Consider the following 27720-nt stretch of genomic DNA (forward strand, 5'->3'; position numbering starts at 1 on the left):
ATTTAGAGGTTGATATTTTTTAGAAAAAATGTTATGAATGTTATAATTTTTCACTCTGTCATCAGAGAATATTCCAGAGATGGGGTAGCAGGGGAAGAGTGGATATGCTATAAATAGAAAAATCTTGATTCACAAAATTTTTGTGTCCAGGTATGAATTGAATGAATTAAATTTTTTAAGGTAGTGTTAGTTACTATTTAAGTGGGGCCAAACATCCTGAATCATGATCTGGCTTTTTAAAAATTTCATTTCAATGATGATATTTAAACAACCAGAAATGATTGTAACTTTGCAGCTCATTAGTTTACGTAGCTTTAATTTATTTATGAAAATTAATGCATTTCCAATATGTGGTTTTTAAAGTTTTAAATGAATTTATGTATATAAATTATATTTCCCAAATCACTATATATGGATTTATATTTTTCCTGTTTTCGGAATAGAACATTTATATTTAATTTCAAATTCCAATAAAATATTTTAAATGTTTTAAAACATTCTTTATAATTGAAAACTTGAAGCCAGCCTGAATTTTCAACATTAGAAGCATTAATTGCATGTTATTAATCTGTGGTATAACCATAAAAATGTGAGAAAAAGGAAATACCATGAATATTTTATTGTAAATGTTAAGTAGAAAAGATGAATTCCAAATTTTGCATACTATATATATACAAATAAGAAACAGAAAAGACTGAAAAGAAATATATTAAGATGTTAGTAACAATTATCTCTGAGTGGTAGGATTTTGTCTTTATTACTTTTATGTAGTTTCTTAATACTGAAATATATTACATTTATAATGGAAACTTCAGAAACTTTGTTTTGAAGATCTATCACAGAGAAGACAACAGACTTATTTTCTGTGGCTCTAGAGACATAATTAAGACCAATAATAGGGGTTAACAGTGAGCAGGTTCCATATAAGATACTGTTTTTCTGTTGGAGCTTTCAATATAGAGAATGGATTACTACCATCTTCTCAATGAAACTACTCTTTTTAAAACTGAATCCTCCCCAATTCCCCTGGTACTACCAGGCTCCCCATCTTTTTCTAATTGTAATTTTTTTCCCATATCACTTAAAAGTTATTAAAGTTCTAGAAAATTTTTAAATAATTTTTTACCATATGTCTTCCTCCAGAATGCTAGTTTCTCTTTTAGGTGAAGTTACATTTCTGTTTGGTTTACTGATAATATTCCAAAAATATTGAACATTGTCTGCCACATAATATTTATTGAATGAATTGATAAATATTTTCTTATTAATTATTCTGATTTCTGCCCCCTTAGCCCAGCCTTTACTGTTGCCATATAAGCCTTCTGGAGGTACGGAGATGTATTATGTTCCACAATTAAGAAAAATTCCTCAATTTCTGGATGCCAAATCAGATACCACTGTGGAGAGCTCACACTCAGGTATTATGCCAAAATTATTCAGAACTTAATGAAATTTTATTTGTGCATGGCTGGTTGATTCTGGAGTGAGATTTGAAAGTTCAGTAGTATTTAATTTTTCAATGAAATATGGAGCTGTTCATGCTTCAATCTGTAGTTCAGATAGGGTAATTGTTTGATCCAATATATTATGTATACTTAAACATTAAATATTTGATAAAGAAAACTGTACAGACAGTCATTTGTTTCGGTTAGTGGACTCTACTGTTAGACAAAGGTTTCCAAGTTATCTTGATTTACAGTACCCTTTGTATTTCAGTATTTTTTTTTCTGTGTTTTTTTTCATGGACAGGCACCAGGAAACGAACCCGGGTCTCTGGCATGGCAGGCAAGAACTCTGCCACTGAGCCACCATGGCCCGCCTGATTTTTTTTTTTTTCTAGTCCGAAAATAAGTATCTAATAGTTGTGTCATTAAGTTGTTAAATCCAAACAATAAGTACTTAGGTGTATCATTTCTTCAAACAGCTACTAAGTTATTATTACATAAATGATTATGAGTTTGCTCAAAAAACATAAGAAGAAGAAAGATAGATGTTAAAGGTTGAGGTGGTATAATCTAGGAATGCCTAGAGTGTATAATAATAGTAACTAAATGTACAAAGTTTAAAAATGTTTTTGCATGAGGAAGAACAAAGGAATGTCATTACTGCGGGGTGCTGAAAATAGATGGTAATTACTATTTTAAAATCTCACCTTATGTGTGAGACTGAAGCAAAAAATGTTTATTTGGTACAAAATTTATATTTTGACTAGTGCACTTCCTAATATAACTTATGTAGATAGTTTGATTGAACACCTTAAGTACTTGGAATCTCAGGTAGAACATGAGATTTTGTTGGTTTGTCCAGAGTGCTGCCCCGATGAATCCCAGAGTGATTTGATCAGTGAGTGGAAAAGTATTTGCAAAGTCCCCTTCGGGGAATGGTGAAAATGGGGAGAAATTCAACTTCCCCAAGTTGAATTCTTGATATTCTCACAAGCAGTGTGGACAACCAAAGCTATAGGCTGAGCACCAGTCTTGGGGTTCGTTCATATGAAACTTAACCCCACGAAGAATAGGTCAAGTCTACTTAAAATTTAGGACTAAGAGTCACCCCCAAGAGAGCCTCTTGTTGCTCAGATGTGGCCTCTCTCTCCAGCCAACACAACAAGCAATCCCACCACCCTCCCCCTGTCTATGTGGGACATGACTCCCAGGAGTGTGGACCTTCCTGGCAACGTGGAACAGAAATCCTAGAATGAGCTGAGACTCAGCATCAAGGGTTTGAGAAAACCTTCTTGACCAAAAGGGGGAAGAGTGAAATAAGACAAAGTGGCAATGGCTGAGAGATTCCAAATAGAGTCAAGAGGTTATCCTGGAGATTATTCTTACGCATTAAGTAGATACCACCTTGTTATTCAAGATGTAATGGAGAGGCTGGAGGGAACTGCCTGAAAATGTAGAGCTGTGTTCCAGTAACCATGTTTCTTGAGGATGATTGGATAATGATATAGCTTTCACAATGTGACTGTGTGATTTTCGTGAAAACCTTGTGTCTGAGGCTCCTTTTATCTACCTTGTCAGCAGACGAGTAGAACATATGGAATAAAAATAAATAATAGGGGGAACAAATGTTAAAATAAATTTGGTTTGAAATGCAAGTGAAAGTGAGGGGTAAGGGGTATGGTGTGTATAATCTTTTTTTTTTTGTTTTCGTTTTACTTCTTTTTCTGTTGTCTTTTTTCTTTTTCTGAATTGATGCAAATGTTCTAAGAAATGATGAATATGCAACTAAGTGATGATATTATGAATTACTGATTATATATGTTGATGTTTTAGTTCATTTGTTAAATTTTTTAAATTAATAAATAAATTTTAAAAACATAAGTAAAACTACTAGGTATTTTTTGTTTTTTAAGAAAAAAATGTGATTTTTCTCTTTTTTGAATATTTTTTTGACAAATCTTCACACATATACAGTCCATAAGCTGTGTACAAACATTGGCTCACAGTATTATCACACAGTTGTATATTTATCATCATGATCATTTTTTAGAACGTTTGCATCACTGTAGAAAAAGAAATAAGAAGAAAAAACTCATCCATCCCATACCCCTTACCCCTCCCTCTCATTGACCACTAGAATTTCCGTCAACCCAATTCATTTTACCTTTTATTTACCCTATAATTTATTTATTTTTTATCCATTTTTTTTACTCATTTGTCCATACGCTGGATAAAAGGAGCATCAGACATAAGATTTTCACAATCACACGATTACATTGTAAAAGTTTTATCTTTATACAGTCATCTTCAAGACTCAAGGCTACTATAACACAGCTCAACAGTTTCAGGTACTTCTCTCCAGCCAGTCCAATATACCATAAATTAAAAAGGGATATCTATATAATGCATAAGAATAATCTCCAGGACAACCTCTTGACTCTGAAATCTCTCAGCCACTGAAACTTTTTTTGTCTCATTTTTCTCTTCCCCCTTTTGATCAAGACAACTTTCTCAATCCCATGATGCCTGGTCCTAAATCATACCAGGCATCCTGTCCCACCCTGCCAGACATATTTACACCCCTGGGAGTCGTGTCCCATATCCCGGGGGGAGGCGGGGGGACAATGAGTTCACCTGCCCAGTTAAGTTGGCTTAGAGAGAGAGGCCACAACTCAGCAACAAAAGAAGTTCTCTGGGGGTGACTCTTAAGCATAATTTTAAGTAGGCTTAGCCTATCCTTTGCAGGAATAAGCTTCATAGAGGCAAACCCAAGATCAAGGGCTCAGCCTATTGATTTGGTTGTCCCCCTGCTTGCAAGAGTATCAGAAATTTTCCAAATGGGGAAGTTGAATATTTCCTCCTTTCTCCCTAGTCTTCCAAGGGAACTTTGCAAATACTTCTTTATTCACTACCCAAATTACTGTGGGATATATCGGGGCATCACACTAACCTGAACAAACTAACAAAATCTCACGCGCTATCCAAGATTCCATGTACTTATGGTGTTCAACTAAACTGACTGTACAAGTTAAATTAAGTAATGTGCTACCCAAAACATAAATTTTGCACCAAATAAACATTTTCCCATTTGGTCTCACACAGCAGTTGAAGTTTTAAAATATAAACCATATCACCTTTTACCCTCACTCTGATCTACCTTATTCCTATCCAGATCAGTGTCATTCATATCTCTAGTCAAAGTCTGATCCCTTTTTCAACTTTTTAAGCTGTTCCTATATGGGGTACTGCTGACTTTCATGGTTTCCGAGCTCTGACTGTGGGTCTCAGGTATCATGTAAGTAACCGAAGTTTCTGGGAACGACCAGATTATATACAAACAGCCAGTATCTCAGAATTTAGAAATAACAGTTGCAACTCCTGAATATATGTGACTGCTATAAGAGCTTACAATCTAGGACCCTTTACAATATGCCCCAACCCGATAACCCATGTTCTCGACTTAAATGCCTGGAGTTTTCAGTTAGTCCATAAAAAGTAAGGCATGATAATATTTGTCTTTTTGTTTCTGCCATTTCATTCAATATACAGTCCTTAAGGCTCATTCACCTAGTTGCATGCCTCACAACTTCATTCCTTCTTGTAGCCTCTTAGTAGTCTTGTATGTATACACCATAATTCCCCCTTGCGTTCCTCGATCATTGTACCCTTAGACCACCTCTATCCATTGTGAATCACGAACACTGCCACCAAAAATGCCAGTGTGCAAATGTCCATTCATGTCCATGGTGTGAGGTTTTGATTGATCGACATAGAATTTTGAGTGTTCCACAGGGGATAGCTTAATTCGGTTTAGACATGAAATTGTTTCCTCATGATTTTTTAATAGTCATCTTTTTATTAAGAACTGCATAGAAATGTGAAGTTGTTCTTGGTGTTAGGCACGTCTGTTTAATTTTATGTGAAAGATGACCAGATTAGTTTCTAATGGTAATTGGGTAAAAGACTTTGAAGTAATTTCTCCTTAATTTCCACCATGATGCCATAGGAGAAAAAACAACAACAACACAGAAATGCTATTACCAAATGTTAGAATTGATTGTTAAACCTGTAGCAGAAACTGAGAGTAATTTCCAGTACCTGCAACACTTTGTATTTAGAAACACAGTGGCTACCAAAAATAAAACAATCTCATATAATTGATTGTAGGGAGGAAAAATTTTAATCTTCTTTCTTAAATCAGTTCCTAGTTCTGAAGACAGAATGTCTATACCAATAGAAATTTGGTCAGTTGTCCTAATACGTTTTAAGGCTGCCAATGTCCTATTATCCATTCCACTTCCAAAATCTTGTTGGAGACAAGATTATTTTAGAGAAAATTTAGGCAGAAGATAGAGGACAATAAAATATAAAAAATGCTTGATGGGTGGGTGGTTCATTGTATACCGAGGAATGTTGTCCCTGTCGATAATGTTATAGATGCATCAATAAGACAAGAAGAAATCTAATAGTTACACATCTTAGGGATTGTAGTTCTCCATTTATTCTGATAGTCAGAATCAGTTGGGACTAGAAAACAATCCTTTCTTAAGACCAGCAGAGCTAAACTAGCTGAAAGCCTAGGAATTGTTCTAGCCACCATGTGCATCAATACGTGGTGCATCTATAGAAAAGAGCAAAATTCAAATAGAGTATGGGGCCCTTAGCAAATATTTGGGCCAAATGGATTTCTCCTCAACTGAGAATGAGTAACAATTCAACTAACATAGGATCCTTTAAAAAAAATAATAATAATGAAGGCAAAGGAAACAATCTCTTGAGGAAAATGTTAGAATTTATAAATTTACATAATAGGAGCATTAACATTCTCAAATAATATACAAGAATCAATTTATATTGGGCTGTATAAACAGGTGAAGATAGGTACCGTATCTTTTTTTTTTAACCATTCTATACTGCAGAATGACACTTATTATAGATGCAAAACATTTTTCTATTAATCACTAATAGAAAATTGAATAAGAGCAAAACTCCTAGGATGAGACCTGGCTAAAATTCAAAATGGGAGAAGGGGGAGTTAAACCAGTGAAAATGATGGAGTAAAGACCTTTGAAAATTATCCCTTCCATAAAAGCAAGGAAAGAAAACAGGCAAAAATGGCAAAAAATTGTCCTTTTACAAAACTCTGAAAATTATCCAAAGACTTATAGCAATCTTTTTACACCTTTTACAAAACTCTGAAAATTATCCAAAGACTTATAGCAATCCAGGGTGTTTCAAGAAAAACAACGGATTCTTAGTAAGGAGAGTGGACTTTGTAGTGTTTTAAATTTTCATAGTCCCGTCCTCCACTGTCCAGTTGGTGAATAACCTTGAAAAATAACAGTTTATATTCCTGGAACTAGAAGAAGCAGAACAAAACTGAAGCTCTTTCAAAACCTCATTTCCAAAGAATTATCATTATTTAATCTATCTTTTGCAGGCTGTTCCTACTCAGAAGGCTTGTCTCTAATGACCTGACTGAAAGGTCACCCAATACTTAAAGCTGCTTTCCAGGGTGGCGGAGCAGGCAGGTATTTTAACAGGTGTCTAAAGAGATTGGTAGTAGTTGTAGCAAACAGTAGGCTAATCAGGAAACTTAAAAAGAGAAGCTAAGGAATGAGATAGCCACAGAGGCTTTAAAAAGCTCCAGTGTATTTCTAGGAATCTGGAAGACTATGCTCATGCATAAGGCTTTACACATACTCAGGGAAAACCTGAGAAGGCCCTATGTTCTTCTCAACTCTGATTAACCTCAAGGTTCTCCACAAATAGGAAGTGAAAGCTAAGGCAGATTTATTAAGGCATTCCCCAGTATACACACCGAGATCCCCTTAGCAAAAACTGGGAGATTTTTGGTTCAAGATGCTTAAGGAAATCTCTGTCAAGTCATTAGCTGACTACTAAGCTAATCAAGCAGATACTTCAGTGGCCATTCATGACAAAGAATACACACTTTATAGGATTGCTTCACATAATCACTAAACAAATGATAATAAAACCAACAGCAGCAAATCCTGGGTAGTGGAGAGATTCTAATTTCCAGACTTGGCACATTGTTTTATTTGAAATGTCCAGTTTCAACAAAAAATAATCAGATCTGGGTGAGGGGAAAAAAGTAGGCCATAGGGAAGTATGGCCTATTCATAGGGGGAAAAAAGAAATCAATAGAAACTGTCCCTAAGGAAGCCCAGACAGACTTACTAGAAAACTCTTATTTAAAACTGTTTAAATATATTCAGAGAGGTAAAGGAAACCATATCTAAAGTAGGAGAATAATGTCTCACCAAATAGAGAACATTGATAAAGATATAGATAGATGTTATAAAGGGTACCAAATAGAAATTTTGGAGTTCAAATTTAAGAACCAAAATTCTGAGATGCTGAGCTATTTGTGTATAAGCTGGTCAATCCCTGGAACTTCAGGTATTTGTGTGAAACCTCAGAGTTAGAGCTCTGAAGCTATGAAAGTCAGCATTAAAAAACTTGAAAAAATGATCAGACTTCAAGTAGAGATATGGACGAAGCTGATCTGTATAGGAATAAGGTAAATCAGAATACAGGGTAAAAGATGATATGGTTTATATTTTAAAACTTCAACTTCTGTGTGAGACCAAGGAAAGAGATGTTTATTTGGTGTAAATTTTACATTTTGGGTAGCACATTATCTTATTTAACTTGTATGGTCAGTTTATTCAAGCACCGTAATTACATGGAATCTTGAATAGGGAGTGAGATCTTGTCGATTTGTATAGGTTAGTGTGATTGATGCCCTGAGTAGTTTGGGCAGAGAATAAAAAAGTATTTGCGAAGTCCTCTTGGGAGACTGGGAAGAAAGTAGGAAATACTACTCAAGTTCCCCATCTGGGAATTTCCTGATATTCTCGCAATCATTGGGGACAACCAATTCAATAAAAGACCCCTCGATCTTAGGGTTCACCCCTGTTCTAGTTTGCTGGATGCCAGAATGCAAATATACCAGAAACAGAATGGCTTTTAAAAAAGGGAATTTAATAAGTTGCTAGTTAACAGTTCTAAGGCCGAGAAAATGTCCCATTTAAAGCAAGTCTATAAAAATGTCCAACAATAGGCACCAACAGGAGGTTACCTTCACTCAAGAAAGGCCAGTGAAGTTCAGGGTTTCTCTCTCAACTGGAAAGGCACATGGTGAACATGGTGACATCTGCTAGATTTCTCTCCAGGCTTCTTGTTTCATGAAGCTCTCACAGGGGTGTTTTCCTTTTCCACCTCCAAAGGTCTCTGGCTGCCTGGGCTCTCATGGTTCTATGGCTCGCTTGTGGCTATGCTTGTCATTCTTTAGCTTTCTTCAAAATGCTTCCTCTTTTAAAGGATTCCAGTAAACTAATCAAGACCCACCTGGAAATGGTGGCGTCACGTTTCCCTCTAATCCAAGGTTAATACCCACAATTGGGTAGGTCACATCTCCGTGGAGATAAATTAATTGAGTTTCAACCTATAGTACTGAATAGGGATTAAAAGAGATGTTGTTCCCACAAGATTGGATCAAGATTAAAACATGACTTTTCTATGGCACATAATCCTTTCAAACTAGCACACATGACCTGCTGAATTTTGTCTCAAACTATTTTTTAATATCTCCCACCTCTCTCCTTAACCTATTCTGTAATCTATATAGACTGTTCACATAAGTGTTTGCTATTTTTCTTTTATGTTCATTGCTTTCCTGCCTCTCTTTCTTCCTTCTCTATTTATTAAAAAATGTATATACTTTCTAGGTGCAATTCATTTTCTCCTTCCTGAGCTGAAGATAGTCTTCTTCATGATCTACTTTACACATTTTCTCTTAGGTCATTTTCTTCTTCTGCTTTGTATTGTTGTGATTCATTATACATGTCTTACAACTTCAGTTTATTTCTTTCTGATCACCCTACAAAACTGCCTCCTTTTTTATGTAGAAGTAATTTAAGACGCCAATTTTTAAAAGCCTTTCTTGCACTTCATGTCTGTATTTGTGTTAACTGTACAATTCCTCATTTCTCTCTAGGATCTAATGATGCCATTGCTCCAGACTTTCCGGCTCAGGTGCTGGGCACAAGGGATGATGACCTCTCAAACACAGTTAACATTAGACATAAAGAGGGCATCTATAGTAAGAGGGCAGTGACTAAAACATCGTGGTCAGTGGTGAAAAAACCTTTTCAGAAAGAAACTGCAGGTAACTGACTTGACTTCATCTATTTTGTGTTATTTTTTTCCCTGTTCACCCTAAATGAGAATATTATCCAGTCTTCATCCTTTTTTCTGCTTTATTATACAGACTTTTATCCTAGGTATACTGTTGTACATACCCAAGAAGGCAATACATTTATAATGTACTTTGAAATGTTTTTGCAGACTTTATTTTCACCATGGAAAATGAAATGATGAGATGTTTGAAATGAAATAATAACCAACCAAGTATGTTTTAGAGACTAGAATCCATATAGCAAATCTTGATTGAATTGCCTCAGGCATTTATTTGTGTCAGATGTTGCAAACTAACTTCTCATAGGCTAGTTTCTACAAGGAGATAATGTGGCTTATGTGATATTTTATTAAAAGTTAGATTTTGCTGCTAACATTTAAAAATAAGATTTCAACTTCTCTTGAAAAAAACCCCAGCATATCTGGTTGCACTCAGTTTGTGTTCTGGCATGGCAGTAATCAGCTGCTGCTGAGGCATGCTTGTCCCTTGCAAATACAACATGTATTTTCCTGTTTGCTCCAGTTCCCACAGGTCTAAAGCCCAGTCTGCTTTACTCATTCACTTTATCTGTCAGGTCACTGTGGGTATTTGACTATGCAACCTGGTCCCAGATATAGACCCCACTATTTTTGTTTTTGTATGCTGTCTGGTGGGGGTCACATTTTATTCTTTTGCTATGTGACTGTCCTGTTATTGCAGCACCGTTTGTTGAATTTTGGGGGGTGGGGTGGGGTGGAGTGCATGGGCTTGAAATCGAACCTGTGTCTCCCATGTGGCAGGTGAGAATTCTACTGCTAAACTACCCTTGCACCCCTGACCACCTATTTTTAAAAGCTTTTAATGTTTCAGGATCCAGTTGCTTTTTTTCTCTGCATCCTTGACATTGTACTCCTTTAGATGATATGTAGTAGTATTTGTTAAATACATAATAGTACCCCCCTGAAAACTCGGTCTGTATAATCATTTGTGTTGCTTTGTTGCATATATATTTTTTTATTCCCATGCATAAATGGTAGCCAAATAGGTGCTTGTGCTCCCAGGGAAGAGTTTATATCATAGCATGGCTCTGAGTTCTGCTTTTGGCATTGTGTTCATGACTCTGTGTGAAGGTATCATTGACTTTATGAAGCATATGGGTGAAAAGTGTGCCTTCTTGTTGCACTGCAAGGCATTTTGAAATCTGCTTAAATAAGGGAAAAGAGGCACATCTGACATTGAGGCTGTCAAGTAAATAAAAGAGAAATATTTTTACAAAATAGACTTCATAAATGAAAGCGCTCACACTGAGGAATTCCTTACCTGCTTGCCACCAGTTAGACGTGGAAAACTTCAAGATCCCACTGTGAGATACTTGGATGGTAGGCAAGAGATTCAGAAAATTGGCAGGGAAGAAAGAGGAACTCTTTCAGAAGAGTCCACAAAACATTCACCAGCTCTAACATATCCCCAGGCCTCATTTTGTAAGGATAGTGTGTTAAATAAAGTCAAGCTTTCTTATCTGAGGGCCCAACTCCTGCTTGCTGCCCACCTGCTAGTGTACTTTTGATTGCATCCTAAGGAAAACCCCTAAACCTTATTCCTTACTCAGTCCTGTCCATCTCTTCACCTTAGGAGAAGACCCACCACAGAACCTAGAGAAGTAGAGGAGGGTAGAGAGGAGGAGGCTCACTTGGGGAAATTGAACAGTGACTCAATAAAATGAGTCCAAAAAATATGAAACCAGAAGTGAAAATCTCCATGGAAAGGTTAGAATATAAAGGTGGGAAAATCTCTTAGAAAACAGAACACAGAGAAGAGAAAAAGTTAAGAAAACTCAAGATTGGCCCAAAAGTCTCAATAGCCAAAAAGGTGTATTTCATAAAGACAATGGAGATTTGAAAAGAAGGAATCTGTTCTGGTTTGCTAGCTGCTGGAATGCAACACACCAGAGACAGATTGGCTTTTAATAAAAAGGGATTTATTTTGTTGGTTCTTCAGAGGAAAGGCAGCTAACTTTCCACTGAGGTTCTTTCTTACGTGGAAGGCACAAGATGGTCTCTGCTGGTCTTCTCTCCAGGCCCCTGGGTTCCAACAACTTTCCCTGGGTGACTTCTTTCTGCATCTCCAAAGGCCTGGGCTGAGCTGCTAGTGCTGAGATGAGGAATGCCGAGCTGCTTAGCAGTGCTACATTGCGTTCTCGTCTAAGCACCAGCCAATTAAGTCAGACGTCACTCATTGCAGCAGACACGCCTCCTAGCTGACTGCAGATGTAATTGGCAACAGATGAGGTTCACGCACCATTGGCTTATGACCTTAGCAACAAGACTAGGTATGTTCACCTGGCCAAGTTGACAACTGAATCTAACTAACACATGTCCACCCCTTGTCAACTTGGCAACTTCAAGCATCACCTTAAACAGATGTAAAAAATTCTCTTGCTGTGGACCTGTGAATCTCAAAACAAGTCCGGTGCCAATAAGCAAAGGAGGATATTCACAGGATACAGATTTTCATTTCCATAGGGAGAAATTGGAAGAAACACAGATGTAAAACCTGCATGGCAAGCGCCATGGGATTTCAAAGTCTGAAAGTCATTCATCCTTCGGCTTTAGAAAAGTGGCAGTTCCACCCTTTCCGAGGGCCTATGCAGTGGCCCGCCTCTTTCCAAATCAACCTCGGGGAACATCGAGGAGACCACCTCTGGGCTCCACTCTCTCCAGGCATCAGGGCCACCCCTGGGCTCTCTGCCATTTCTGGGGCACACGCTCAACCCCTCCACATGGTGGCAGCCAGGCTCTCCCAGTCCCCCAAGGAGCGTGCTACGCCTTTTCCAAGGCCCGAGGCTGCACAACTCTTCCACTGCAATGAGAGGGGAGACTCATCCTCGCCCTTCAGGGTAAACTCACCCTCTCCATGTATATGGGTGGGTCCACTCTCCTGGCCGAGGTTTCTTGGCTTCAGACCCGAGCTTCCATGGTTCTTACTCTGCAATCTCCAATTTTTCCCTTTTGTGTCCTCCTTTGCCAAAATTGGCAGTGGTTCCATTTACACCAACAGTCTCTTCAAGCCCTCCAGGACTTCGTCATCAATCTCTTCACAGTTCCTCCAAAGTCTTCCCCTTAAGCCATCCAAAACACTGTTCAAACATATCTGGCATTTGCAGACCACAGCAGCACCCCACTCCTGGTACCAAGATGTATTAGTTAGGGTTCTCTAGAGAAACAGAATCAACAGGGAACACTTGCAAATATAAAATTTATGAAAGTGTCTCACGTGACCGTAGGAATGCAGAGTCCAAAATCCACAGGGCAGGCTGCGAAGCCGACAACTCCAATGGATGGCCTGGATGAACTCCACAGGAGAGGCTCACCAGCCAAAGCAGGAATGCAACCTGTCTCCTCTGAGTCCTCCTTAAAAGGCTTCCCATGATTGGATTTAGCATCACTAATTGCAGAAGACACTCCCCTTTGGCTGATTACAAATGCAATCAGCTGTGGATGTAGCTGATGTGATCATGACCTAATCCTATGAAGTGTCCTCATTGCAACAGACAGGCCAGCACTTGCCCAATCAGATGAACAGGTACCACAACTTGGCCAAGTTGACACCTGTCCCTAACCATGACAGAATCAAAAGATTAATATACTGGAAAATAAGTCTCAGAACTGAATAGGCACTATTACATACATAAAAAATTCACACCAAGGCACATGATATTGATATTCTAGAACACTGTGATGAAAAGAGATTTTAAAAGCTTTTAAAAAGAAAATACAGTCCACCTATAAAGAAATGAAAATCAGACTGACATCAGACTTGACAAAAGCAATACATGGAGCTAGAAATCACAGGAGTTAATGCCTTGGACTTCTGAAGGAAAGTCATTTCACCAAAACAACTGTGGTGGATTAAATTGTGTTCCCGATTTGGGACATGTTCTTAGCCTTGGTCCACTTTCTCGTTGTATGGACCCATTGTAAATAAAAACTTCTATAAGATGTTACTTCAGTTAAGGTGTGACCCCACAGAAAAAGGTTTGGCTTTTAATCTGGATTCCTGGAGTCCTTTTTAAGCAGAGTCAACGTCAGATGGAGAAAGAAGCCACAGGAAGTAGCCAGAAGCTGGAATTTCGAAGAACCCAGAAAAAAAAGACTCTGCCCTGTGCATTGCCATGTGACAGAAAAGCTGGCTGTGGAGGTTTGGTGCTATATGTACCACAATTCTTAAACTTAATCCATTTCTGTAGGTCTGAACCCATTGTAGCGAGTAGGACCTTTTCATGTGGTTGTTTCAGTTAGTGTAGCCCAGCTCAGACAGGATGGATCTTAATCCTACTACTGGAGTAGAATGAAATTAAGACAAAGAGCGAGTGAGCGCATGCGCAAGTGCGCGTGTACATGCCATGGGAAACAAAAAGCTGAAATATAGCAGAACCCAGAAGAGAACAGAGAGGTCAGCAGTGGCTACCAAGGACCAAGGATCAACTGCAATCAATCCCAGAACTCCAGTCTTTGGGAAGAAAGCATCATCTTCATTATACATTGATTTGGACTTTCTCTTCGTCCCAAAGCTGGGAACTGATAAACTCTCTTTGTTTAAATCAACCCATTTCATGATATTTGCTTGAGTAGCCCAGAAAAACTGAAACACCATGGAACCCCAAAATCTGCTGGCCAGCCAAAAGATACCAACCCTGGGAGGAAGCAAGCCTTCTAGCCTCTGAAACTGTTAACCAATAAATTCCTGTTCTTAAGCCAACATATTGTGTGGTATTTGTTTTAACAGCCTTGAAACCAAAACAATAGGTGCACTGTTAAAGAAAACATGAGAATCGAGGAAATAAGGGCCAACACAGGAGAGAGGGGAAAATAACTCTCTGGTGGGAATGGTACAGAAGACCTAGAACCAGTCTAGCTTAAAGCAAGATTGAGGTAGCAAGAAGAATATCAAAATGATAGACTACCTTATGGGTTATATTTAGAGGAAATTTTCAGTGTTATGTGCAAGTTTGAGGATAAACTATGGATTGATGCCTAGAAACTTAGCAGACGCAAAAATAAGGCAATTATTTTTAAACATCACAACATACAAACATTAACATTCTTACCATGTGATCATTCCATTCTTGATATATAATCAATAACTTTACAATATCACATAGTTGATATTCATAATCTTGATCATTTCTTAGAACATTTGCATCAATTCAGAAAAAGAACTAAAAAGAAAAAAATTCACATATACCATACCTCTTACCCTCCCTTTCACTGATCACTAACATTTCAATCTAATAAATTTATTTTAACATTTGCTCCCCCTATTATTTATTTATTTTTCTTTATAAGTTTATTTATTTTTAATCCATGTGTTTTACTCATCTGTCCGTACCATAGATAAAAGGAGCATCAGACACAAGGCTTTCACAATCACGCAGTCACATTGTGAAAGCTATATCATTATACAGTCATCTTCAAGAAACATGGCTACTGGAACACATTTCTACATGTTCAGGCACTTCCCTCCAGCCTCTCCATTATACCTTAACTAAAAAGGTGATATCTGTATGATGCATAAGAATAATGTCCAGGGTAACCTCTCAACTCTGTTTGAAATCTCTCAGCCATTAACACTTTATTTTGTCTCATTTCTCTCGTCCTCCTTTTGGTCGAGAAGATTTTCTCAGTCCCTTGATGCTGAGTCCCAGCTCATTCTAGGATTTCTGTCCCACATTGCTAGGAAGATTTACATCCTGGGAGTCATGTCCCACGTAGAGAAGGGGAGGGCAGTGAGTTTGCTTGTTGTGTTGGCTGAGAGAGGCCACATATGAGCAACAAAAAAGAGGTTCTCTGGGGGGTGACTCTTAGGCCTAATTTTAAGTAGGCTTGACCTATCCTTTGTTGGGTTAAGTTTCATATGAACAAACTCCAAGATTGAGGGCTTGACCTATTGCTTTGGTTGTCCCCACTGCTTGTGAGAATATTAGGAATTCTCCACATGGGAAAATTGAATTTTCCCCCTTTCTCACCATTGCCCCAAGGGGACTTTACAAATACATTTTTTTTTTCACTGTTCAAATTACTCTGGGATTTATCAGGGCATCACTCTGAACAAACCTACAAGATCTCATGCCCTACTCAAGGTTCCATGTATTTATGGTGTTCAATTAAACTGCCCACATAAGTTATATTAGGAAATGTGCTAGTCAAAATATAAATTTTGTACCAAATAAGCATTTTTTGCTTTAATCTCACACATAAGTTAAAGTTTTAAAATATGAATTACCATGTTTTCAACACCCTGCAGTATTGACATTCCTTTGTTCTTCCTCATGCAAAAACATTTCTAAAAAATAGGCAATTATTAGTTAATAATTAGAAATAATTAGGAAAAATTTTAATAAGAATATAAAAGTTGTATAGTTGGTTTAGCTGTGAATAATAGTTAACATAAGATGTAGACACAATAGAAATAAAGGGCTAAAACTGTTCAATAGATAAGATGAGGGGACATTGTGTTGTGGAGGGTTTTTATAAGATATGAGTCATTGGTCATAGTAGGAGTCAATAGATTTTCCTGAACTAAAAAAGGTTCAACATTGTGAAGCATGTTATTTGACAATAAGGATATCAGTACTAGAAAAAAGAGCTAAAAGAGTTGAGAACTGTGACCTTTAAAAACTTAGGGCTCTGGCACCTGAGGACAGCAAGGAAGGGTCCTGTTGTAGGAGGAGGGGAGAACAGGCAGCTGGAGAGGCCAGAGTGTTGATATCCGGCAGAATAGGGAGGAGAGAGAGTTTCTATTGGTTCTCCTGGCACAGAGGGAAACCACCCTACATTGCCAAGGTGTCTTCTTGGACTTGAAGAAGGACATCTGGCGAGCCTCTACAAGCTAGAGAGGTGGTTGCCCTGGAGCCAGCGAGGCTGCTGACCTTGTTTAAAGGGAGCAGTGCTTCCCTACCCCCGACTGCTTTCAGCTGCTGCTAAACCACCATGCTCAGCAAAAGCTTGGAAAGATATCTCCACCGGGATGCCCCAGCAGCTGCCATCATTTCGAAGGGGAGGGGCCGCATCAATGAGAAACCGGGAAGGATTCCTTGCTTTGTAGCTGCCACCCCACCAAATCTCTCCCATATTCTAAGGTGGGGAAGATTCCTGAGATGGCTGGTCCAAACAGAGTGGAGGCAGGGTTAATTTTGTGGGTTAATCTGAGGGGGGTTTATTTCCTTTCATGATTTTATATTGTGAAAGTTAGGTTTGCCAGATTTTCAGATGAGTTGAAAAGATTAATTGTATTCAGATTGAAACGAGTACAGATATTTATGTTAATGGGAATTTTCTAGTCAAAAGTCATTGTTTGAACTGTCAGCAAATAAAAAGGACTGCCCTACCTTTATCCTTGTAGCATATGCTCAGCTTCTACACATACCAAAAAAAAAAAAATGCTTCCTGTAAAGCCAGACTCAAGCTTCTTATCACCATCAATTTTGTATCTTACTCTGATATCAACACCTTGACAGAATTAAGACTAAAATTTTCATAAGTTTACTTGTCCTAAGCATACATTAGACATCATAGAAAAAAAATATTACACAACGAATTCAGAACAGGAAACCTTGTGCTTAATTCAGTGAACTCAGGCAAAGAGAATGTAATTTCATGCTGAAATCTAGAAGATTATTGATTTGCAAACCCTTACCTATATACAAAGAAAAACAAAGAGGACAAGAGGGAAGGTGCCTGTTGTGGGAGGAGGGGAGAAAATGGAATACAATTATTTTTCTACCAGAAAGACCAACCAAACCACTCAATTCTAACTTCTTAGCATTTTGCTAGGTTATAGATTAAATGATGTAGAAGAAAAGCACCACCTACATAATTTACTATCCATCTGTGTATGTATCCCTAGATTTGGAATTTTCTTCAAATTGTTCCTTGGCATAGTTTATGATACCTTAGACTGGAAATTCATGTCCTTAGTTTGTAGCTTTTGACAAAGTTAGACATCGTTTTAACTGTTCATTAAAACTTACTAATGTTAAATAAAACTTAAAAAAAAAAAACCCTTGGAATCTGGAATGGATGAGAGAACTGCTGATTTTTCTTATATAATCCTCATAAAACTATTGACTTTCAAGACCGTGTATGTACATTACTTTGGTTAAATAGCAAATTATATTGTTCTTCCCCCCAAAAAATGAATGAAGAGATGGAAAAAGATACATTTGGCAAAATATTAACCAGAAAAGGAGCTGTGAGAATATTAATATCAGACAAAATAGAATCCCAGGCCAAAAAATATGAATATTGACGTAGCAGTCCACCTTACCGTAATAAAAGGATTGATGCATCTGGAAGATAATGGTCACAAAAGGGTGATCCCAGAAACATGGGTAAAAGACTTGGACAGAGCTTATCCTCATGTCTTTAAATTTATATGCCAAAAAAATCTCAGGATTATTAGGTAAATTCAACAATTAGTATGTATCAGAAATTAAGTGATCAGGAAATAAAAAGTAATAAAAAGTTACTAAAGCTACAGAGGATTTGAACAAGAGAATTAAAAAATTTGACTAAGATATATAGAAAACTTTGTATTTTTTAAAGAATGCATGAAACACTTAGAAAAATTGATGAAATGGTTGTTCAAAGACAAAGTCTTCACAGATTTTCAAGAACTGATATCCAGGCAGATCAGCTTCTCTGAACACAGTATAGCTAAACTAGAACTCAACAATATAAATATGGAATAACAAAACAAAAAACATGTATATATTTGAAAATTCAAAAATGTAATTCTAAGTACACGGAAGTTAAAGAGGCAGTTACAATGGAAATTACATTACAGCTAGAACTGTACAATGAAAAATCTGATATCAAAACTTATGGAAGATAGCTAAAATGATATTTATAGATAAAGTTATAACTTGATATACAAATATTTAAAAATAAGAAAGATCTGATCAAAATTTCACAGGATTTTTTCCTAGAAGGTAGCAAGCTTATTCTGAAATTTGTAAGGAAATGCTAATGCTGTGAACAGCCAAGGCAATTTTTTAAAGAATAGTAAGTGAATCTAGAGGATTTACACTACTAGTTATCAAAACTTATTATGTGGCTACAGTGATTAAGAACATATGATATTGCATACATCATGGCAAGCAAATTTACCACCCTCCTCACCCTCTATGTGAGACATTGACTCCCAGGGGTGTAAACCTCCCTGGCAACATGGGACACAAATCCTAGAATGGGCTGGGGCTCAGCATCAGGGGATTGAGAAAGCCTTCTTGACCAAAAGGTGGAAGAGAGAAATGATCCGAAATAAAGTATCAGTGGCTGAGAGATTTCAAACAGAATTGAGAGGCTATCCTGGAGGTTATTCTTGTGGATTATATAGATATCCCCTTTTTTAGATTAAGGTGTATTAGGCTAGAGGGAAATGCCTGAAACTGTAGAGCTATGTTCCAGTAGCCATGTGTTTTGAAGATGATTGTATGATATAGCTTTTGCAGTGTGATTGTGAAAACCTTGTCTGATGCTCCTTTTATCTGTGGTATGGACAGATGAGTAAAACATATGGTTTAAAAATAAATAATAGGAGGCACAAATGTTAAAATTAAAAAATATAAATATTGGAAGAAAAAAATACAGGAAGCAGGTTCACAGGCGGTTCAGTGGTATAATGCTGGCCTTTCATATGGGAGACCTGGATTCGATTCCCAGGCTATGCACCCCCCCCCCCCCCCAAAATAATAATACAGAAAGCACAAAATAAATCATCTACCAGAAAAATAAAAAGAGAACATGTGATGTCATGGTCAGGTTCATGTGTCAACTTGGCCAATTGGTGGTACCTGTTTGTCTGGTTGGGCAAGTGCTGGCCTGTATGTTTGCAATGAGGACATTTCATAGAATTAGACATGATCATGTCAGCTGCATCCACAGCTGATTCCATTTGTAATCAGCCAAGGGGAGGGTCTTCTGCAATGAGTGATGCTCAGTCTAATCACTGGAAGCCTTTTAAGGAGGATTCAGAAGAGACAGGCTCTCTTCTGCTTCAACTAGTTCGTCCAGACCCTCCATCGGAATCGTCGGCTTCACGGCCTGCCCTGCAGATTTTGGACTCTGTGTTCCCACAGTCACGTGAGACACTTTTATAAATTTTATATTTCCAATAGTTCCCTGTTGATTCTGTTTCTCTCGAGAGCCCTAACTAATAATACATATGATATTGACATAAAGATAAACAGCCTGACCATAGAACAGGATAGAATCCAGAAACAGATTCACACATATATGGATACCTGATTTATGATAAAGGTAACAGTGCGAAACAGTGGGAAAAGAATAATATTTTCATTGAAATGGTGCTAGGTAAGTTGAATATTCACATTGAAAAATATAAAAAAGAATTTTGGTTTCCTACGTCACACTGTACACTAAAGTGAATTCCAAATGACTTGTTGATCTAGATATGAAATGCAAAGTTAGACAGAAAGATGGATGGATAGATAGGTAGATAGATAGAGCTTTTCTACAAGAAAATGGAAGAGTATGTCTTCATAATCTTGGGATAGAGAAAGATACATTAAACAGGACATTCTCCCTCCCCCACCCTAAAAAATAGTAGAGAATCAGTAACTATGCCAGTTTAAAACTATCGCGTTCCCCCAGTAAAGCCATGTTCTTTAGTCCTGATTCAATATTTTTGGGTGGGATCTTTTTTTATTGTTTTTCATGGTGCTGTTACCCAGTTGTGGTTGGGACATTTTGATTTAGGTGGTCCATGGAGATGTCTCCACCCATTCAAGGTGGGTCATTTACCGTTCTTTAAGAGGGAACCATTTTGTGAAAAACCTTCAGACACAGAGAGACGTTTAGAGATGAAAAAGAAAATGTTCCTGGGGTTTGAAACCAGAATCCAAAGGACCAGCAGATGCCTAGCTATGCTATGTGTTGTCCCAGATCTGCCTTTCTTGAGTTAAAGTATCTTTCTCTGGATTCCTTAGTTGGGACATTTTTATGGCCTTAGAACTGTAAACTTGTAACTTAATAAATTCTCTTTTTAAAAGCCATTCTGTTTCTGATATATTGCATTCTGGCAACCTTTAGCAAAATAAAACAGTAACCATAAAGGAAAATATTAATAAATTGGCACATACAGTTAAGAAATTCTGCACATTAAAAATACTAAATAAGAGATAAAAGGCAAGCCAAAGAGTGGGAAAGATGTTTGTAATACATTTAGCCTGCAAAGGACTCCTCTAGAATGTATAAAGAACTCCTCCAAATCAGTATGACAAAGGTAGTTAACTCAGGAGAAATATGGGCAAAAAGTTATATTTTTTATTAAAGAGAATTTCAGTAGTCAAGAAATATATCCAAAATATTTAATTTCATTAACCAACTGGGAATTACAAAATTAATATGACAATAAGGAACTTTTACATACCCACAATAATGGCTGAAATGAAAAAGAAAATATCAGGTGTTATTGAGAATGTAGAATAAATGGAATTCATTCACTTCTGGTGGGAGTATGTCTGAAACAATGATTTTAGAAAACAGTTTGGCATAATCTCCTAAGGTTTTACAAAAGCACAATCTATGACAATTCTGCTTTTAACCATGTACTCAACAGAAATGAATACACCACGAGACACATGAATATTCATCCCAGCACTATTTGTGACAGTTCCAATCTGGAAACTACCCAGATACCCAGTTTTTATTCAGTAGAATGGATAAATTGTGGCATATTTGTCCTCATTGTTTAATATTAGTCAGCAGTTGAGAATGAGTAAAGGACAACTATATGCAACACTGTTAGATGAATCTTGCAAATATAATGTGAAAGAAAAAAAGCAAGATACAAAAGAGTATGTACTATATGATTCCATTCATATAAGATTGAAAAATAGTCTAATCTGCTATTTATTTATTAAAAATAAATAAAAATCAGATAATTGGTTACCCTCAGTCTAGGGAAGATTGGAAGAAGGAATGAGGGAAGCATCTTGGAACCTCACCAGTTGTTATTTCTTGACCTGAGTAAGACTACACACATTGATTTTTTGATAATTCATTGACTTCTTTATGTATTTTTCTATATCTCTTCTACACATTAAATAATTACTTTTTAAAAAAATGCCTTTTAGAAGACAGTAAAGTACTTAGAAGTGAATCTGACAAAGGTTATACTTTTATAGAGAAAAGCTATTATAAGAGAAAAGTATAAAACTTCCTTATATGTAAAAGACCTGAATAATTAGAGTGCTATGTAATACTAATAAGAAAATAAGTATGTGAGTTCTTACTAAATTAATCTCTCAATGCAGTGCATTGCTACTTTAAATTCCATTAGTATTTTTTATGGAACTTGACAGGTAGATTCTAAAATCTTTGAAAAATCAATAGTGTATTTAAAGAATTAAGTAAGGAGCGTTGCTAAATCAGGTATCAAGGCTTAATATCTATGCATCTTATTAAAAAATCATTTACATAGGAATAAACAAATAGGAGATGGAACAGAAATAAACCCATGCATGTGGAAATTTAATATGTGACAGAGATGATATAACAATCCATGGAAAAAGGATGAACTAGTCGGAGTATTTGGGCCACTAATTATATATGTAGGAAAAAAATAAAATAGATCCCTTCTGTTCACGAAACAAAAATGTATTTCAAATACACTAAATATTAATTGTTGAAAGGAAGACTTTAAACTTTTAGAATTTAGATAACTGTCTTATGACTTTGGGTTAGTGGAGGATTTATTAAACAAGACACAAATCACAAACCATGAAGTGGGGAAAAAAAAAGGAAATAAATGTGACAGTACCAAAATGAAAAGTTTCAGTGTATCAAAAGACATCACAAACAATTGAAAGATGAGTCACAGCCTGAGAGAAGATATTTGCAACTCACACAACCTATGAAGAAATTTTGTATTAATATTCATTGCAACAGTTTTTGATATAAAGTAATTGAAACAATCCAAAGTTAATCAAAGTTAATCAATCTGTTCCTATTATAGAATACTACATCTGACGTTGAAAATCAATTCATCAGTCCCACCTATATTAGTATGAGTAAATTCCAAAATCAAGTTGAATGAACTCGGAACTAGAGGTATTTCTATACTTAGTCATTGAAGTGGTGAAAGAGGAAGAAGAGAAAGGGCAAAGGGAGGGGCTCTTTGCTAGGACCTCTGTATCTAGAAGACAGTTTTAGATTATATCCATCGTTCTATGTGCATTTTTTATAAAATAACTGTGTATACTGTGGATAAGATTTTTTATTTCACAACATCTAAGCTGTTTAGATATCTTGAGGTGACAGTGTATGATTAAAAAGCTAGTGGATTAACAAATTTATAAATATCTTCGTTAATCGAATAGAAGCATCTTTCTCATGGAATTCTTAAACCACTTATGAGCAATATGCATCAAGACTTGTTTATTAGGTTGGCTGCTGAAGGACAGAAGAAAGTGCAGGGGTAGGGATGTATGCAGAGGTATTCATATATACATATATTTTATTTTATATATATATATAATTTTTTTTTGTATGCTGAGCAGTGGGGGTCACATTTCATTATTTTTCCATGTGATTATCTGTTATCACAGCATTATCTGTTGAATTATTTTTTGTACTGAAGGTACAAAAAAGGGAGGTTTGTGGGGAGTGCATGGCCTGGGAATCAAACCCAGGTCTCGTGCATGGTGAACAAGAATTCTACCGCTGAACTCTCCGTGTACTTCTCATAATTCCATTTTGATATAACCATTGTATATCCATATCTCTTGGTTGTACCATAGGAAGATGTTGTTAAATAATTCAATGGAAACATATCTTGCTGTTATTTTGATATATATCTGACAGTGAATTCTCTTAGATGCATTATACATTTTGTACTCTTGCTTTACATCAAATTTTAAATTGAGCATTAAGAGAATGGAGTTATAACTGCCAATATATATAGAGGCCTGTTGTCATTTTTGTGTTACATGAAATTTTTGTTCCCAAGAAGGGCAGGAATACATTTACCTCCCCACCCCACCCCCGATTGATTGGTGTCATGTATTCCTGGTTTTCACAGTACTCATGGCTTTGGGTCTTTGAATTGGTAAATATTCAGTGAAAAGCATGATACTTTCTTTGGGATCTCAGCCGCATAAAAATGTATGCTCAGTTGTGTGTGAACCTAGAAGGTTATGCCACACTGTGAACTGCTTGTGAGTTTGAATGATTTTTGTGTTCTTTGCTTCTTATGCTTTTCAGTTTTCTGTATTATACAATTAACTTAGAGTCTTTTTTTTTTTAATGTTATTTTTAAAACCTTAAATCAAGTTGAGTGAAAAAAGCATGTTGCTTAAAGATACATAGAGTATTACACTAAAGTTTAAAGACTTGCAGGACAATATTGTACATTGTTGATGTAAAAATATGGTAAAAAATTCAAAAACATCCTTGGGATTGATAGACTAAATTCAGGACAATGGATTCTACTGAGGAGAAAACTAGAATAGCATCACTGAGGCTTGTACAAGGAATACTTAGATCTGTAATGATCTTTTTCTTAAGTTCTGCGTACAGACATTGGTGTTCTGTATACTATCTCCACTTTTTTATATTCTTGAAATATTTTTGTTCTAGCTTGCTAGCTGCCAGAATGCAATATACCAGAAATGTAATGGCTTTTAAAAAGGAGAATTTAATAAATTGCCAGTAAACAATTTTTAGGCCATGGAAATGTCCCAATTAAAGCAAATCTACAGAAATATCCAATCTAAGGCATCCAGGGAAAGATACCTTGATTCAAGAAGGTTGATGAAGTTCGAAGTTTCACTTTCAAGTGTAAAGGCACATGGCAAACATGGTCAGGGTTTCTCTCTCAGCTGGAAGGGCACATGGTGAACATGGCATCATCTGCTAGCTGCCTCTCCAGCTCCCCGGGAGGCATTTTCTTTCTTCATCTCCAAAAGTTGCTGGCCAGAGGACTCTCTGCTTCTCATGGCTGTGTTTGTTCTGTGGTGTTCTGTTATGGCTTTCTTGTGGCTCTGTTGTTGTTCTCTGCTCTCTGTGAATCTCCCAGCTTTCTCTTTTGTTGTTCTCTGGCTTTTTCCAACATGCTGCTTTTTTAAAGGATTCCAGTAAAACCAGTCAGGACCCACCTGGAATGGATGGAGACACATCTCTACCTGATTAGGTTTAATACCCACACTGATTGAGTCACATCTCCATGAAGATAAGCTAATTAAAGTTTCCAACATATAGTGCTGAATAGAGATTAGAAGAAATGGCTGCCTTTATAAAATGGGATTAGGATTGACATGGCTTTTCTAGGGTACATAAATCTTTTCATTTTTATTAGCATTCTAGTTTTTTTTAATGACTTAAACATTACAGAAAACAAAGACATTAAGAAAAAAATAATAAATTTTAAAGGAAAAAAGTATCATGAGAAACTGGCTCTTTGTTGTTTCTCGTAATGTACTACCTTTCTGATACCTTTGTTGAAAATATGCATGCTGAGACATAGGAAATAGATCACTTGAAAACTCAACATGATCATAAACTGTTTGATGATCTTTAATGTAGTTGTGGTTAAAATGTCTTTACTAATACATATTATTTTCTACTTTATCAAGTACAAAGTAATATGTACTTTACCATAGGATAAAAAAGAAAAGAGTGATTTTAAAAGGCCAATAAAATAGACAAATCTCTAGCAAATATGACCAAGAAAAACAGAAAGGAAAGAGAAACAGAAAATATTTAGAAGAGTTTTGAAAGGATGGAACTATAGGCATTCTAAAAAATTATATGAGAAAGGGGGCAGAGTAAGATGGTGGCATAGTGAGGTATGGAATTTAGTTCGACCTCCAGAGCAGCTAGTAAAAGGCCAGGAACAGTACAGAACAACTGGTGGGGGGATTATCAGTTACTGGACACATAACGTACACCAGTCTGGAACAGGTGGAATGTCTGAGATCCCACGCAGAACTTTAAGTCCCCCAACCATGGAGTCTGGCAACCCTCCCCCACAGGTACAGTAGGCTGGTTCCCCAAGGGGAAAAGAAACAGACTTTACTAGCAGCAAGGGCTTAGCTCAATCAAGCTCCAATTGCAGAATTAATTAACAAATTCTGACTATGGAAAACAGGCCGCCTATACAGAAAAATCTGGAATAAGCACTAAAGGAGCTAGGAGTTTTGGGCCCAGTAGATGGGGACAGGACCAATAGAAAAAGCAAACGGCAAAAAAAAAAAGAAAAAAAACATAAAAAGTAAACAGGCTTTTTTAGTTGGACAGCACAGAATATTTCAAAAGGGCTGAACTCCAAGAAAAGGAGGCACATAGAGCCTGGAGTTACTTAGAGCCACGTACAAATTCAAAATCTTGACACACTGAGGAGGAGAGGTCCATCTCTGAAAAAGTTTTTTTCTTTTCTTTTCTTTTCTTTTCTAACTCCTGAAACACCTCATTAGATAGAACTGGCAGCACTCTCAGGCTCCAGCACTGCCCTAGGCAAGGGTAGAATTAAGTTGTCTGAGAGATAGAGTGACTAGTCAGGTGGAAAGGGTTAATTCCCTAAAGGGTGTATCTTCCCCAAGAAAAAGGGGCTCGGACTCAGCTCAAGTGAAATCCCTCCTTCAAGGAATTCAGACCCCAGGGATTGGAAGACATAAGCAATCAAAGCCATCCTACTAACTCACCTCCTTTCTCAACATGCATGTGGAGAGAGAGTGTGCTGCAATTAAAGGCACCAAGTCACTTTAACCTGGTGGGATGCTGTGGGCAGACAAGTGCCACATGCTGGGCAGGATAGGAAAAGCACAGAGTCTAGAGGCTTCATAGGAGAGTCTGTCAACCTGCTGAGTCCCCCCACTCAGGGAAAACTGATGCTGGCTTTCTTCCTGAGATGTGGGCCTGTCTGGTCTGGGAAAATGTGACTGGGGTCTATATCTCAGGAGACCCTCCTCAAGAAGACCCTAGGTAAAAAAGTGAGAACAGCCTCCAGAATAAACTAATTAAGGAAACCAAATGCCTAGATGCCACCAAAAAATGAGTCATACTAGGAAAATCAAAGATATGGCCTAGTCAAAGGAACAAACCAACACTTCAGATGAGATATAGGAGTTAAAATCGCTAATTCAGGATGGTCGAACAGACATGGAAAATCTCATCAAAAATCAAATCAGTGAGTTAAAGGAGGATATAAAGAAGACATTGGAAAAATAAAAAGAAGAGTACAAAAGCTTGAAAAACAAATCACAGAACTTGTGGGAATGAAAGGCATGATAGAAGAGATAAAAAAAAAAACAATGGAAACCTACAACAATAGATTTGAGGAGGCAGAAGAAAGGATTAGTGATCTAGAGGACTGAACATCTGATATCTGACAAGCAAAAGAAAATATAGGGAAAAGAATAGAAAAAAATGAACAGAGTCTCAGGGAATTGAATGATAGCATAAAGTGCACAAATATACATGAGGTGAGGGTCCTAGAAGGAGAAGAGAAGGGGAAATGAGGAGATAGACTAGTGGAGGAAATAATCATTGAAAATTTCCCATTTCTTATGAAAGACATAAAATTGCAGATCCATTAAGTGTAGCATACCCCAAACTTAATAGATCCAAATAGGCATACTCCAAGACACTTACTAATCAGACTGTCAGATGTCAAAGAGAATGAGAGAATTCTAAAAGCAGCAAGAGAAAATCAATCCATCATATATAAGGGAAGCTCAGTAAGACTGTGTCTGGATTTCCCAGCAGAAACCATGGAGGCAAGAAGGCAGGTGTATGATGTATTCACCAGCATTGACTTGAGAAAAAATAGATGACCTCAACAAACCAACCACATGAAAAGAGATTGAATCAGATGTCAAGAAGCTCCCAGAAAAGAAAAGTATGGGACCAGATGCCTTTACATGTAAATTCCACCAAGCATTCAAGAAAGACTTAGTTCCAGTTGCTCAACCTCTTCAAAAGAATTAAGAAGAGGGAAAGCTACCTAATCCATTTTATGAAGCCAGCATCACCCTAATACCAAAGCCAGACA

The 27720-nt window shown here is 36.9% G+C and overlaps 1 protein-coding gene across 8 annotated transcripts in view; it reads left to right on the plus strand.

The window, feature by feature from the left end:
• The window catches only part of ALMS1 (ALMS1 centrosome and basal body associated protein), a 308517-nt gene that overhangs the window by 189932 nt on the left and 90865 nt on the right, over positions 1–27720 (plus strand). For 5 of the 8 annotated variants that reach the window (XR_013164375.1, XM_077134570.1, XM_077134571.1 and 2 more), the window contains 2 exons: positions 1293–1418; positions 9469–9639. Coding sequence is in view for 5 of the 8 variants with exons in the window: in XM_077134570.1 (XP_076990685.1) it covers positions 1293–1418; positions 9469–9639 (297 nt within the window). In the remaining 3 variants the exon portion in view is untranslated. Of the gene's footprint in view, positions 1–1292; positions 1419–9468; positions 9640–22686; positions 23154–27720 lie in introns of those variants that run through there. The other 3 variants (XM_077134572.1, XR_013164376.1, XM_077134573.1) reach the window with 3 other exon arrangements.

Source organism: Tamandua tetradactyla, chromosome 17 (assembly GCF_023851605.1).
Source record: "Tamandua tetradactyla isolate mTamTet1 chromosome 17, mTamTet1.pri, whole genome shotgun sequence".
Classification (NCBI taxonomy): Eukaryota; Metazoa; Chordata; class Mammalia; order Pilosa; family Myrmecophagidae; genus Tamandua; species Tamandua tetradactyla.